The 14,927-nt window shown below is 37.6% G+C and overlaps 1 protein-coding gene across 1 annotated transcript in view; it reads right to left on the reverse strand.

Moving 5' to 3' along the window:
* Positions 1 to 14,927, reverse strand: part of LOC103917280 (vacuolar protein sorting-associated protein 13B-like) — a 297,344-nt gene that overhangs the window by 26,909 nt on the left and 255,508 nt on the right. The window contains exons 23-24 of the mRNA XM_009324398.1: positions 8,999 to 9,219; positions 3,984 to 4,190 (exon numbers count right to left, since the gene is read on the reverse strand). Of these exons, the coding sequence (XP_009322673.1) occupies positions 3,984 to 4,190; positions 8,999 to 9,219 (428 nt within the window). The remainder of the gene's footprint in view (positions 1 to 3,983; positions 4,191 to 8,998; positions 9,220 to 14,927) is intronic.

Here is a 14,927-nt window from a genome sequence, read left to right on the forward strand (position 1 = left end):
TCCCTTTCCCACCCCCAACAGTATTACACAACTGTCAGACAACAGGACTGTGCATAGTCTCAGAAACAGTGTTCTTAACTACTTTACACATGATGATCTGCAAAAGTTCCTTGTATAGCTTCAAAACACTGAGATTTATTTTTACTGATGGCCACCAAAAGATAAAAAAGAAAAAAAAAAAATCAGGTAAAGTGATGACTACATTGATTTAAAATGGTGGTAGAGTGTTTAAGATCATTTTCCCTATGGCTTAATAAAAATCTGTTTGGAAAATGCTGTTTACATCAGCTAGAATGCATTAACTTGGTCGTCCTACCCAGGTCATTCACTCCAACTGGTAGCTTGACATAAAATTAGTCCTAAGAGTGAAGGGATAGTTGTTTTTTTGAGGTTTGTTTTGTTTTAAACCTCAGCCTTTAAATACAAGAAAGCACTAGGTCAAGACAAACTTTGATGTTATGTCCTGTAACAACCAAATCATTTAGATGAATCCTCCACTGGCTATCCGTTCTTTTTCACCTTACAGTACCATTAACTTTTTTCAGGAAATCACAAGACTGATATCAAAGATGGTCTTCAAGTATAAGTACTGACTCACAAATTCATAAAAATGATAGTACCCAAAAACTCAAATACAGCATTTTTGTAGCTACTGGTTGACTTCCCATGACGATCCTGTCTTTTTTTTCAACCACAGTAATTCAAAACCTTCGCCTTTCTCTTTTTTTACTGTTAATTAAAACCTTTGTACACCCTACATACTCTTTTGATTTTAATCACCTCAATACACCTAATATTCCCACCCCATTAATCAGAAATGGAATAAGATTTTCCTCAACAGCTGAGCCAAAAATATTATCCTCCTACTTGAACTACTTCGTGAATCTTTTCCTCACAATATAAAAATTAGCCTTCTAATTCTCATTTTCAATTTCCGACAAAGAACTTCTTACAATCTCAAATATCTGGCCACGTATACGTTCTCCCACCTCACTGCCTCCATTAAACAAATGAGACCTGCCTCAGTATGCTTTTCTACCTGTGTACTTATATATCCCTTGTGTTATCTCTTTCTTCTGGACTGCCTTCTTACCCCAGCCACAGACTGAACACCTTGGGCTGAGAGCTCTGAATGGAGATGATGGACAGGAGCTCTATTCCTCAGTCTTTCAGTCACATGAACTATGGCTTCATGTAAACGTTTTCTCCTGTTTGTACCTTTCTTTCCTCTTCCATATCTTTAATAATATCCTCAGAGCATGGTCAATATTTTAATTTATTTATCCTGCCTGAGGACAATGATACATTCCTTTCAAAGCAGTTTTCAAATCTCAGCTGTAAAGTGCTATGTCAACTTTAAGTCCCCTACTGTGAAAAACATCCAATATTAATGCCATGTAGAGTCACAGAATCATAGAATCATTAAAGTTGGAAAAGACCTCTAACATCATCGAGTCCAACCGTCAACCCAACACCACCATGCCCACTAAACCATGGCCCTAAGCGCCTCATCTACATGTCTTTTAAATACTTCCAGGGATGGTGACTCAACCACTTCCCTGGGCAGCCTGTTCCAATGTTTAACCACTCTTTCAGTAAAGACATTTTTCCTCACGTCCAATCTAAACCTCCCCTGGCGCAACTTGAGGCCATTTCCTCTCGTCCTATCCCTAGTTACTTGGGAGGAGAGACCAACACCCACCTCGCTACAGCCTCCTTTCAGGTAGTTGTAGAGAACGATGAGGTCTCCCCTCAGCCTCCTTTTCTCCAGGCTAAACAACCCCAGCTCCCTCAGCCGCTCCTCATAAGACTTGTTCTCCAGACCCCTCACCAGCCTCGTTGCCCTTCTCTGGACACGCTCCAGCACCTCAACGTCCTTCTTGTAGTGAGGGGCCCAAAACTGAACACAGTATTCGAGGTGCGGCCTCGAACTTTCTATTCTAAGAAGATTGAAATTATAGTCTTGGCATCAGAGTGGAAAAGACTGAACACAAATTCTAACATTGTCCTTTGTTGGCTAATTCACCAAACTTCATTTAGACCAGGAGAAAATTTATTTAGCTAGTGCATAACATTTGTTAAGAATAGGAAGAAAATTAAATAAATGATGAACAACATTTTGCAAAGGGATAGGATATGACGCTGAACTTGGACCCATATTACCAAAAAAATCTTGGTAACATATGGATTAAAACAATTACTGAATCGGTTTCAAGTAATGCTCTAAGTACAGCATGTACTCCAAATACTGCTGTCTATATAGAGGGTCAAAACCAAATCATTATTTATAAAGCTGGTGGTTTCTGATTTTAATGAGAAAGGGATTTGGTGTGAGTAGGTGAAAAAAATACTATTTTTATGACCATATAAGTTTTTTTACTATTATTGCTTATCTTCAGTTCTGTGTCCATAGCAAAATTTTTCACAATTGAGATCACACACACGGAAATACACCAAAACCAAGACTATTCAAATAATCTAGAAACATTTTAGTGAAACAACTTAAGAACTGAAACTCTAGCTCAAACACCTTTTAATGATGGTTAACCTCTGTGTGTGTGTGTGTGTGTGTGTGTGTGAGATGCATATAAAAAGTAAGCACTAGCAATCACCATTTCATTTTCTCCCAACCTGGGAATTAATATAAACCATACATAGGGTTAAAGCAATCCTGGCCAAATGTTGTTGAATATGTAATTACACTCAGCATTCAATCTGCTGTGTGTATTTGCCTGTGTTCCAGAACTGTTCTATGAGGTGCCCCCAAAATTGCAGTGTTTATCCTGAGAATGAAACCCAGTCTCTCAGAACAGTCTCCCTGCATTCTAATATAGCTTTGTGTTAAGAATGAAGCATTGCATACATATGATATAGCATTGGTATACCTTCAACTCATCTTACGCATTTTTGGCGCTCTCCTGGAGCACAAACAAGGATAACTCATTATTCTAACCAGTAAGCCTGACTGGGGCACTAAGAAAATCACAAATACTAGGCCTATTCAGTCGCACAGCTTCCTATAACCACCCATTCTACTGTATCAGCTACCTGGTGACTCACAGCTAATGATACTCATGGATGAAGTTTAACACTGTATTCATGCTGATAAAAGAATTAGCCTTCTTTCCTCAGTATGGCAGAGAAGCAGAACTCCTTCCCATGCCTCAGAATAATATTTTACAGTCTTAGGCACACAGAGATTAAGATCAGGTACCAGATTGCTCCAGGCAGTTACGCAGTGCTGTAAATTAAGGAAGCAGAAATACATAAAACCAAGTGTCCAGTCTTTCTTATATTTGAAGCTGCATACCCAAATCCTCATGTGACTGAATTACAAAAGCACTCCTGAGACGTGGGATAGCTGGGAGAGGGGAAGGAACTGAGCTCCAGAAGTAGTTCATAGATGGAGGGTAACAATGGCTGGATGGACCTGGGGTGAGCATACAGCTGGGCGACCTGCAATGCCAGCCTTGGAAGCCTTCACTGCCCCTGTACTTCTCCTGGTTGCCAATACAGTCTACACACAGCAGCTCTCCACTGACTCAGGCATGGTAGTGACTGGCTTCAACATGACAGGCTGACTGCTGAAGCTACTTGGAATGACTCACAAGCAGCACAGGTATCACAAGTACTTTCAAAACACCAGTTACTATTCTGATAATTCTGGACTTGAAAAATGCCTTATGCTTCTTGACCTAAAACACTAACCATAATTCTCTGACAAGATTTAATATTCATTCACTTCAAAGAGAAACAATCCAGACAAATAATAAACATAGGAGCAACACAGGAATTCCCCTCCCTCTCCCCCCCACTTGTTCCACCAAACTGAGTAATGAAGTATTTTTCATTAGTTTATCGGGGCAAAGCTACTTTCCATAGGGACACTACTGCTCTTTCTGATCCTTCTGATCCTTACTTGACTGCGCACCACACCTTGTAAGTCAGAACTCACATGACATGTTTTTTTTAAGAAAGCCTACCTCTGTAGTGGTTCCAATGTCAGCAGATGGGCTGTATGTGCTGGTATCTGGTGGAGCGGTACCAACACTACTTTTAACTGGAGAGCTAGGAGGAGCAGGTCCTGTCATGGTTTCAGTATAGACAGAAGACTGATATAGAATTCCTTTTCTCTGAATTTTATTCCAAACTTTACTTGTGATCTCAGCCAGTTCATACAGAAGCTGAACCTAAAAGAAAAAAAAACCAAAATCTTTTTTAAGATGAAGCTTTCCTTAATGAGGCGAAGGAAAATCATCAAAGTCCTCCACTGAGACTTAGAATGTAGTAGAACTGAACTTCTCACCATTTATGATGTTCTGATAAACAACTACATTGAAATTAAAATAATTAACATCAGTTACAATATAGTGATCTTGATAAAAAAAATGTGTGCTTTGTCTAAGCATATGGTACATTGCTCAAAAACATAACCAATAACATGGTCTTGTGAAACTTTTACTAATATCAGTTTTAACAATTAAACAAAGGTGACTTATGGTATATTTCATATGTATAGATACTACCTCTAGAAAAAGGCAAACATATAAACTTTATGAAATATTAAAAATGAAAAATTATTCATTTAAATGGTATTAAAATAATGATCCCACACAGCATATGAAGCTGTTCTATGTTTTAGGAAGAATATCCACTATCAAACTCAATAGTCTCCTGGCATATGTCATTCCAATATTCAGAAACACGCTGTTTAACTTCCACATTGTTTGACTCAGTTCTAAGATATTTACACAAGTTTTTGTAAATAAGCATTAATCACGGAATTTGTATGACAACATACTGCAATATACTGTATAAAACAAGCTCAGAGAAAACTGCAAACAATATATAAGCAGATCCACAGCTGGATACCATACCCAACTTGCCATTATAAAAAATGGAAATTCTCATATTTATAAGAACTTTAAGCCTCAGGACACATCTACTCTAGGAAGCTGGCTTCTTATGTGGGCAGAACAGATGCAGAAAAACACTGTTGTCAATCTACATTTGATATAAAACAGTACTTGATTTTGTGCGTGAGAGTGTGTGATGAAGTTTCAAAGTACATGCTACAGTCCTTTCTTAAGAGGTGAAGTGCTGGAATTTTATAAAAACCTTCTTAATTCATCTTGGATTTTCTTTTGAAGTTTCAAGGCTTACACTGAGCAGGTCATATACTCTTTTGACAGAATTTTTCCTTAAAGGAGATAAAGTTCTCAGTACTTTTTTTGTCTTTATATACAGAGCAATCTACAAACAAACAATAACTCTGGCTGTGGCAAAAAGTTCTTTTAGTTATGCTTTAAAATATTTTGTGTCTGTATCACTCTGATATGCACTGGTAGCCTTCAAATTACTAATTACAAATTTCTAAGTTTTCCTGAGCCTTTTCCATGTAACGCAGGAAGATCAACTAGTAATGTCCATCTGATTGATTGAGTAACAGAACATTAATTGGTGTTGACACTTTGCTGGCAAAAGAGTCTCTAGAAAATTAATAGGATACAGACACATATCCAAATCATACATGCTTGCAACCTGCCCTCCCTCAAAATATTTTTTGGTCAAGAAACCAAAGGATAATTTAAGCTATACTTCTCTTAATGCAGCAGGGCTTCCAGAAATTTAATTATGCTACTGCTCATAAAGGCACACAATAACACAAAAGAAGGAATGATGCAACTTCTATGTTTACATACACAAGGTAAAAAGGTTTTTCATCAGCTAATCCAACACTGAAGAGTTTAAATCTTATTGGGGTTGCAACAGTCATAATCATTAAAGCTAGTAATTACTTATGTTATCAGGGGGATTTTTTAAAGTTGCTCAGGCTAGAATCTTTGCAGCCACTCTGAAACAGTGGCTATCTCAGACAGCAGTAGCCATCTCTCTGAACATCACCAGCAACCAGACAGCCAAGTAGTATGACCCTAATACTCTACCCTGCTCTGAAACCAGGGAAAAAACAAGTTCACCAAGAAAAAAGGCACACTTTGATTAGAGGGAGACGATTTTCATGGAGGTATGTTAAAAATACCAAAAAGCCTTAACAAAACCTCATTAAAACAAAAAAGAGGGCATGTGTCTATATGCAAATAAAATTTTAAAACTTCAGACAAAGAGCTGAAGTTTATCTTTGATTATTTTTAATACACTTAATTTTATTCCATTGGTTGTTACTCGTTAAAATGGAAGGATTTCTACTTCTTTTGTTGGTTCCACTTTTTCAAGTGAGTAGTCTTAGTATTTTGAAAATCCAATTCTGATTATATTAGAAGAGCTAATGTAAGTGTAAGGCCTCTCTCCTTTATAAGTATTTTTGAGCATAACAGTTAATGGATAATAATTATTTTTACTACACTGTATTGAAGAGAAGAAAAATGGTATGACAAAAATAGGAATAACTCTGCCAGCGTTTGTTAAGAAAAGTTTCCCTCTCTCACTGCTTCCACTCCCTCCCCAGCAAAACCACACATAATTCAGTAAGACCCCACTGACTACTTGGCAAAATCTGTAAAGTTCATTACGTTACAGCATTTTATACTTAAAAAATAACACATTACTACAAAATTGAAAATTACAACAAAAGGCAATATCCTGGCAATTTTGCACATTGGAAGTAACTATTGACTTTAAAGGGATACAACCATCAGAACATGGTTTCATATTAAATCATAATAGTCATATAGTAAAATACTTCACCTTTGCTACCATTTAACAAATTCACTAAGTATCACCTAATTTAAGGCTGTCATCTATAGACAAAATACAGCCTGTCATTCTAAAGAATCAAATTTCCTAGTTACTCTACTGTGAATTTATAACTATCAAATGCTGTTTATGTAATTGTATTTTCCATCTTCTGTCCTTGAACATCTGGTTAAAGACAACTGATAGGTTGGGTTTTTTTCCCTTTTGCATAAGTAAAGCAAAAAGGACAAGTAAGGCAGATGTAAGGGAGAAAGTACAGCTCAAGAACCTTTACTAAAATCGAATAATTTGTCCACATCCTTTTGGTCATTATAATACTTCAGTAAATGAGTAACATCACAGTGTACAAGGTCATCCTTTAAGGCAACAATATTTGGTCTGACATTCCACTGTACAACTTCATTTTAACATTGCGCTATACTCGTATCATGATCTACATGGAGCTTACAATTTAAATTTTTTAGTGCAAATATTTTCTTACAGTTTGCAAAACAAATTATTTGGTCACACTTTGGTAGGAAAGCTTGAAAATGTGTTTTACTTACTCCATTTTTCTTTTTAATATGCAACTCAAATTTAGATAAGGCTTCCACCTAAAACAATGCTATTCCGCTTATAAATTAATACTATTAATGTATTACATGTATTAACCATGAGTAATACATTCAGAGATTTAAAAAAAAAAAAAAAAATCAGAGTTGATCAGACAATTTGCTGGAATTTCACTGACAGTGTACCGATCAAATGTAGCAAACTATTTTGGTACAGCAACATCTCAAAATATTTACCAATTCTCTGACTAGCTGTGATATCAAGATGAATTTTGTAGAGTTCTACGAAAATTAATACAGAATAAGGCAGGTTTCCATAGGCTGTGAAATTATCACATATGAATTCATTAAAAGTTATGGAAAAACCACAAAGTTGCAAAGTAAAGCTTTCAGAAGTCTTTAAATATAAAATGTGATATTGTCAGCAAAATCATAATTTTGTCCTTTGCTAATTATACATTTATAACAGTGACAACCCTTTATATGTGCAAACACACCTTTCATACAGCTTTACAAATCTGAGTAGACCTTGTTGAGGCTGCTCAATTTTAAATGTTAATTTGCCACGTCCAGTGCGCAATCTCACTCTATCAACCCTCTTCCTAGTGAGTGTGAGCCCATCCAGTACCGAAGACAACGGCATAGAGCAAATGAGTCAGAAATAACTTGGATGGAAGGCAGTGAATGGGGCAGGAGACCACACATTGAGGATAAAATAAATACGTAGTTTAAAACACTTGTTTCATTCATAGAAGGTGGAATGAGGCAAGGGAAAAACTGCATACGACTGAGAAACATTGTAATGAGTACACACAAGGGATGACATTAAAATTACACCAGCCCTCTTAGCTTTAGTATTCCCAGACCTAGGCCATAGGTCCATAAATCTTTACAAATGTGATGTGCTGTCTATCAGATCAAAATTATAATACTCTGTTCTTTCCCTTTCTTTCTGTTAAATGAAGCAATAAACAGACCGTTTTGTCCATGACGTCCTTTGAAAAAATCTTACATATGGCTAAAACACTGGAGCAGACAGCATATGAATGCAGAGCCCTGCTCAGACCTCAACAGATTTGCAGTTCCCAAGAACAAGAGTGTTCTCTCCAGCACCACTGGAAATGTTGCAACTGTCAGGAAAGTGTTATTGAAGTTGCAGTAAAGATTACTCAAAATTTTGCATAAAAACCCTACTGTATTTGGAACTATAGCAAACTTGATCCAGGTCAGTAAAATACAGGGTGCACTTTCTGAAAATCTAGCAACATCTTTGCCTTTTAATAAACATAAGTGAGGTGGTAACTTTTGTTTACACACATTAATCTGTTTTTTTTCCTTTAATAAAGGATACCATTGTTTGCATAAAAAACATTTTATGGTTGAAGCAATGTTAGTTCTATGAAAATATGGTAAAAAATTCCATTAAACGATTTCAATATATGAATCCACAGTGACAGCAGAACAGCACTATAGCATTTAATAGTACATCTGCAATTCATTTCACTCCATCAGCCAAAAGATGCATTTATACTGTAGCTATTACATTTTGAGAAGAGTTTAGATTACAAAACTTAAGAGGGCTTCAAAGCAAGGCTTAATCTAAGCACCTTGATGTTGATGGCCCAGTTAAGAAAAAATTAAGGTAGAAGAGGCCCTCTTCAACAAAATGCAGAACAATTGTACTTAAATAGTTATTTTTAATTTCCTTTCACAAATCAATTAAATGTACCGACCTGGGGGTTGGAGCATTTTACTTCAAGGGACTCAAGGTCGACATGGAGGCAGACAACAAATGAGTGTCTGGATTCTGGCCCTGAAGCAAGCAGTTTCTGTGAAGTAACAGCTAAAGTAGAAGTACAGCCCATTGGTTCCACTAAATCAAGTGTCATCTGTTGTCCAAGAAGAGTATATATACTGAAATGATGAAGGCTAATAGTCCACGGAAAAGCATCACCTAATGATTAAAAAGAAGGGAAAACAGTTAAATAATTGCATAATAAAAACTAGGCTATTATTTTCTCAAAAGTCAGTAAAGGCCTTATCCTAAACCCCCTTAGAAGTCAGCAAGTGCAATCAACAACCATTAAATTGATCCCAAACTCTCACAAATATAATTCAACCATCAATTCCATTCTATACCTCAAAATCTAAACAATAGCAATAAATTCTTTACAACTCTTAAAAAAATCGAAATCCGTTGGGAATTTTAACCCCAAACTGTTAACAAACATGTACAACATAGTCTTTAAAGAACATTCTTCTTGCTTTATATGATTTTCCTCAAACTGAGGAGTATCCTGAAACCACTCCCCACTTATTTCAGCGTATGGATGGCAGAGGCAGTTCTTTACATTATATACTTATACATGTTTACAGGTTTTAATACTAAAAAGGAGAATTATCTTTCTTCCAAAAATTTACAGCTTGCATCTTAGAGTGGTGCCACAGAGTAAAGTCTATGCCAATGCACTGCTCAGGTAAGTGAGACCTTGATCACAGTGCAGCTCTTTCCACTGCCTCCACTTAACTTCCTAGGAACAGAATGGTGATGGATATTGTGAAAACAAATTACTATGGACATACACTGAGCACATCATTTCTTATATTTGGGAGGAAGCCTACCCAGAGAAGTGCCTGGCAGCCTGCCATGAATCATTATCAAGAATAATCAGTGAGGGAATTGGCAGTGTCTGGCTGAACAACAAAATGGCTGCAACTTCAGTACAATCTGTTTTCTTTAGACTGTCAATAGATGGGAAAGAAAAGGAAAAGTTTCCAAAGCAGGACCACAGAGAATTATTTGGGTAGGTCTTTAAAAGGCCAACAGGAACTCTTTTTAGTGAAAGAAAACCTTCAACAGCTCTACCAGGTGAAGTTGAAAGAAAGTGAGAACACAGACTACGGAAACGGAAACCAAATCCCTGTGGTGGGTTTGACCTTGGCTGGCCACCACGTGCCCACCAAGCCGCTCTATCATTCCCCCTCCTCAACTCGACAGGGGAGAGAAAATATGACGCAAGGCTCGTTGGTCAAGATAAGGACAGGGAGATCACTCAGCAATTACCATCAGTGCAAAACAGACTCGACTTGGGGAACTTCATTTAATTTATTGCCAATTAACACCAGAGTAAGATAATGAGAAATAAGAACAAATCTAAACCCACCTTCCCCCCACCCCTCCCTTCTTCCCGGGCTCAACTTCACTCCCAAATTCTCTACCTCCTCCCCCCTGAACAGCGCAGGGGGATGGAGAATGGGAGTTGCAGTCAGTTCATCACACGTCTCCGTTGCTTCTTCCTCCTCACACTCTTCCCCTGCTCCAGCGTGGGGTTCCACCCACAGGAGTCAGTCCTTCAAGAACTTCTCCAACATGAGCCCTCCCCATAGGCTGCAGTTCTTCACAAACTGCTCCAGTGTGGGTTCTTTCCACAGGGTGCAGTCCTTCAAGAACAGACGTGCGTCCCCTGCAGGGTCACAGGTCCTGCCAGAAAACCTCCTCCAGCCTGGACTCCTCTCCACAGGGTCACAGGTCCTGCCAGGAGCCTGCTCCAGCACGGGTTCTCCATGGGGTCACAGCCTCCTTCAGGACTCATCCACCTGGTGTGGTGGGGGCATCCATGAGCTGCAGGGTGGACATCTGCTTCACCACGGACCTCCATGGACTGCAAGGGGACAACCTGCATCACCATGGTCTTCATCACAGGTTGCAGGGGAACTTCTGCTCCGGCGCCTGGAGCACCTTCTTCTGGTCCTTCTTCACTAACCTTAGCACCTGCAGAGTTGTTTCTCTCTCATATTCTCACTCCTCTCTCTCAGCTGCTGTTACACAGCATTTTTCCCTTTCTTAAATACATTATCACAGAGGCACTACCAACACCATTGACTGGCTCAGCCTTGGCCAGCAGCGGGTCTGTCTCAGAGCCAGCTGGAACTGGCTCTGTTGGACATAGGGGAACCTTCTGGCATCTTCTCACAGAAGCCACCCCTGCAGTCCTCCCCACTACTTACCTTGCCATGTAAACCCAATGCAATCCCACATATGATAATTGGGTCCCAGAGAAAGAATTTAGGCTCTGCAAGAGACACTGAACCAAAACCCAAAGAATGCTCAACAGAAGTGAGGCAAATGAGACAATGAAAGATATGTGGGTAATTCTCATTTTACCTGAAACAGATATGTTTTTTTGCTCTTTAGAAGTACAAGAGCATAACAATTATTTCAGGGTTTGGGTTTTTTTTCCCCTCTAATGAAAGTCTTCATTATGGCCTCAAGTTGCGCCAGGGGAGGTTTAGATTGGATGTAAGGAAAAATTTCTTTACTGAAAGAGTAGTTAAACATTGGAACAGGCTGCCCAGGGAAGTGGTTGAGTCACCATCCCTGGAAGTATTTAAAAGACGGGTAGATGAGGCGCTTAGGGACATGGTTTAGTGGGCATGGTGTTGTTGGGTTGACGGTTGGACTCGATGATCTTGGAGGTCTCTTCCAACCTTAATGATTCTATGATTCTATGATTATTCCATTTATCAGATTTTCTGCTGAGGAAGTTGGGCCTTTTTGTCCCCACTTGAATGATGGAGAGTCTGCGCCCAGCATGTGAATTTTCAATCCACCAAGAGAAACTGCCTGCCCCAATTCAAAGTAACATAAAAGTGGCTGGATGCAGTCTCAGATACAAACACAGCAGGCTGGTGAGCATCCACAAACCTCAGCTTAGGCTGAAACAGTCTTCATCTTCTGCTTTGTACAGAGCATGTTCATTTGGAGGAAGAGAAGGAGAAAAGTTGTCCTTCCTATATCAAAATTCAGAAGATTATTTGGTATGAGGTTTTATTTTTCAAGATTTGGGCCTGGAGTCATGGGTAAGAAGAGTCCAAATTAATCTAATATCCCAGAAGCATGGGAGCCAGTCTTGAGAATCAGAATAGAACATGGCAGACAAATACAAACATACACTGGGATGGGCCCTTGGAGTCTCACAGGACAATGAAGAATTCAAACCAGTATATTTAAACAATATATGGAGAGTGTGTTTGCTGCCTGGTGTGGCTTACGGTCAATACTGTCCTGCTGAGATATCACATCACTAAGAAACAGCACAAATTAATTGTTAACTGTGATTCTTTAAAAGAAGCTTTAGAAAAGTTTTGAAATTAAAATAAAGCTGGATCCAAACATCTTTTTACCATATTATTTTACTAAGAGTTCTATTGTTTCTTCCACAGAAAGAAATTGCACCAGCAATAAATTTATATGGTCAGGAGTATATACCAGGAGAGTCCGTGTGTCTCACCCCAAGAAAGAACTGAAAACTTCAGTAGTTTATTTTGAAGCTATTGCATACTGAAGAATTCAGCTCAGCCAAAGTAACTTGAAAATATTTTGGAAAGGTTTCAGATTAGAAATTGAAAAGTAGTTAGCAATCTGTATTTTTTCCAAATTCAGTCAGCCAAGAAATACAAAATATTAATTGTAATAGATGGAAAAAATTCAAATGCAAAGTCAACTCTAATGATATGTTTCTAATTACTACGCATGATCTTTGTTTTTCTGTGACCACCACAGTAAATTAACATCATTTATATTTCATGGATTAGAAAGAATCTCCAGAGAAAATACTGAATGTTAACTCTACTATGCTGCACACATTGTCTACCTTAAAAGGAAAAAAACGATCAAATTTTATCAATATACAGAAACCACAGTATGCTGAACAAACACTGCAGTAAAGACATGGCAAATTTACAACTATAAAATTCCCGCTAATGTCATCAGTTACCTCTTCTTCAGCTCCATACACACTATGTGACCATTCTAACATACTGGAACTGTTCACCTGATAAATCCCTGTTTTGTTGTTGTACCTATGTTTGCTTTATTTGTTTTTAAAAAAACTTTACCTGCATTCATTTGCAGGTTGGTTTTATGAAACTAAATAATTAATTCAAGGTGTCTAAAAATCAAAAGCAACACTGTTTATAGGATTTATTTCAAAAATGATTTATTAGTAGGAAGGAAGGAATGAAAAGCCAGTGCCACACTTGGCAGATATTTTCTCTACATCTAACCTTCCCATCCATGTATACTATTGTTTTGTCACCTAATTGCCAAGATTCTTTTATGCTGAAAGATTGTAAGTAAACTTGACATGGCCTTCAGTGGAACTAGAGCTCACCCCACATCTCTTATGGGCAAGATTATAAAAGATACACATGAAAGACCCCTAGTATGACTGAAGATTCTGGTTAATTCCTGATCTACTGCTCTCATAAATCCTTATTTTTAATTTCTTCAAACATCACTGTTGATTTAAAAAGCTTGAAAATGTATTCATTAAGATATTTCAACTGCTTTGATAACATCTTAAATTTATAAATACCACTTTCAGATCTTTGGCAGTTGACTGACCCAATCACCAGACAATTTTCAAAGAATTGGCATTCATCATTTATCTGCTATTTGCAATAGTTTAGCAAGACTCCTTTCCTACAGAGTGTTTCTGAGTTAGTTTTCCAATATATATAATTACAAATTTTTGGTAGGTGCAAACACTTTCTCTAGTAGTTACTTGATGCACTTTGTTTCTTAGCTAGAGTTAATGCTCATTATAACCCTTTCCATATGCATGACATACAATATTGATAAATGTACTTAACTACTAATAATTGTTATATGTTTGCTCTCACTTTTATATGACACTTCTCTATTTTAAAAAACAGACTGCAGAAGTGGCAGTTATAGACAATGTTGTGTATACAATGTTGACAGTTGTACAAAACAGAAGTTTTGTTCGTTTAAAATTAGTAATGGTAGAAGAGAGATCATGAAAGCTTTACCATGTATATGGGTACCTGGGATCTATTCCCAGGCTTGCTAAAGGTATCCTTTGCAATCTTCAAAAAGCATCTTGACTACTCTATCTTCGTTTCCCTTTCTGTACCCACATTGCAGGGTCTTTACACGGATTTCCAATGCGCTTACATTCTCATGCAACATGCAGTGTTTAAAAGAAAAAGATATTGCAATCATTGTATGTTAGCTCACTATTGTACTTCCTCCCAGCCACGCAACAGGGAAGCACTTGTATGGCTGCATAATCCTAGGTGCACCCTGCCGAAAGCCCTAAGGGCTCTGCCCAAGTCCAGAGCTCACTTTCAGCAGAAAAGATTTAGTTCCACAGACTTCTAATGTCAGCACAAACACACAGGCTTTTCTAACTTAAATCCAGCTACCAGAGAGCTCTAACAGCTGAACACAACACTAACAAGTTGTTTATGCAGAACTTCACTGCTATTCAGATACTGAAGAATGTCACTAAAATGTGAGAATAATTTTATAAGGTCATTAACCATAACAGATAAGTTAAATACAATAATTACCACGTTTTACAGATGGTGACATTGAACATAAACTCAAATAGCACACTATTTGAATGCCAAATATTCATCTTGCAATTTACAGAAATTATTTTTCAGTTATCACATTGAAGCAAAGCATTTTTTTAAATCTAATGCAAGATGATAACTTTTAAGAATGCCAACATACTGCTGGTCTACTTCAAACATTTAACCGCCTTTTTTGCAGGTTGAAATATATATGCTTCTATTACATTGTAGTAGTTTATGACCAATACATTTCATTATAATTAATTCACACACTAGTAT

This window comes from Pygoscelis adeliae, unplaced genomic scaffold (genome assembly GCF_000699105.1).
Source record: "Pygoscelis adeliae isolate BGI_AS28 unplaced genomic scaffold, ASM69910v1 Scaffold145, whole genome shotgun sequence".
NCBI lineage: Eukaryota > Metazoa > Chordata > Aves > Sphenisciformes > Spheniscidae > Pygoscelis > Pygoscelis adeliae.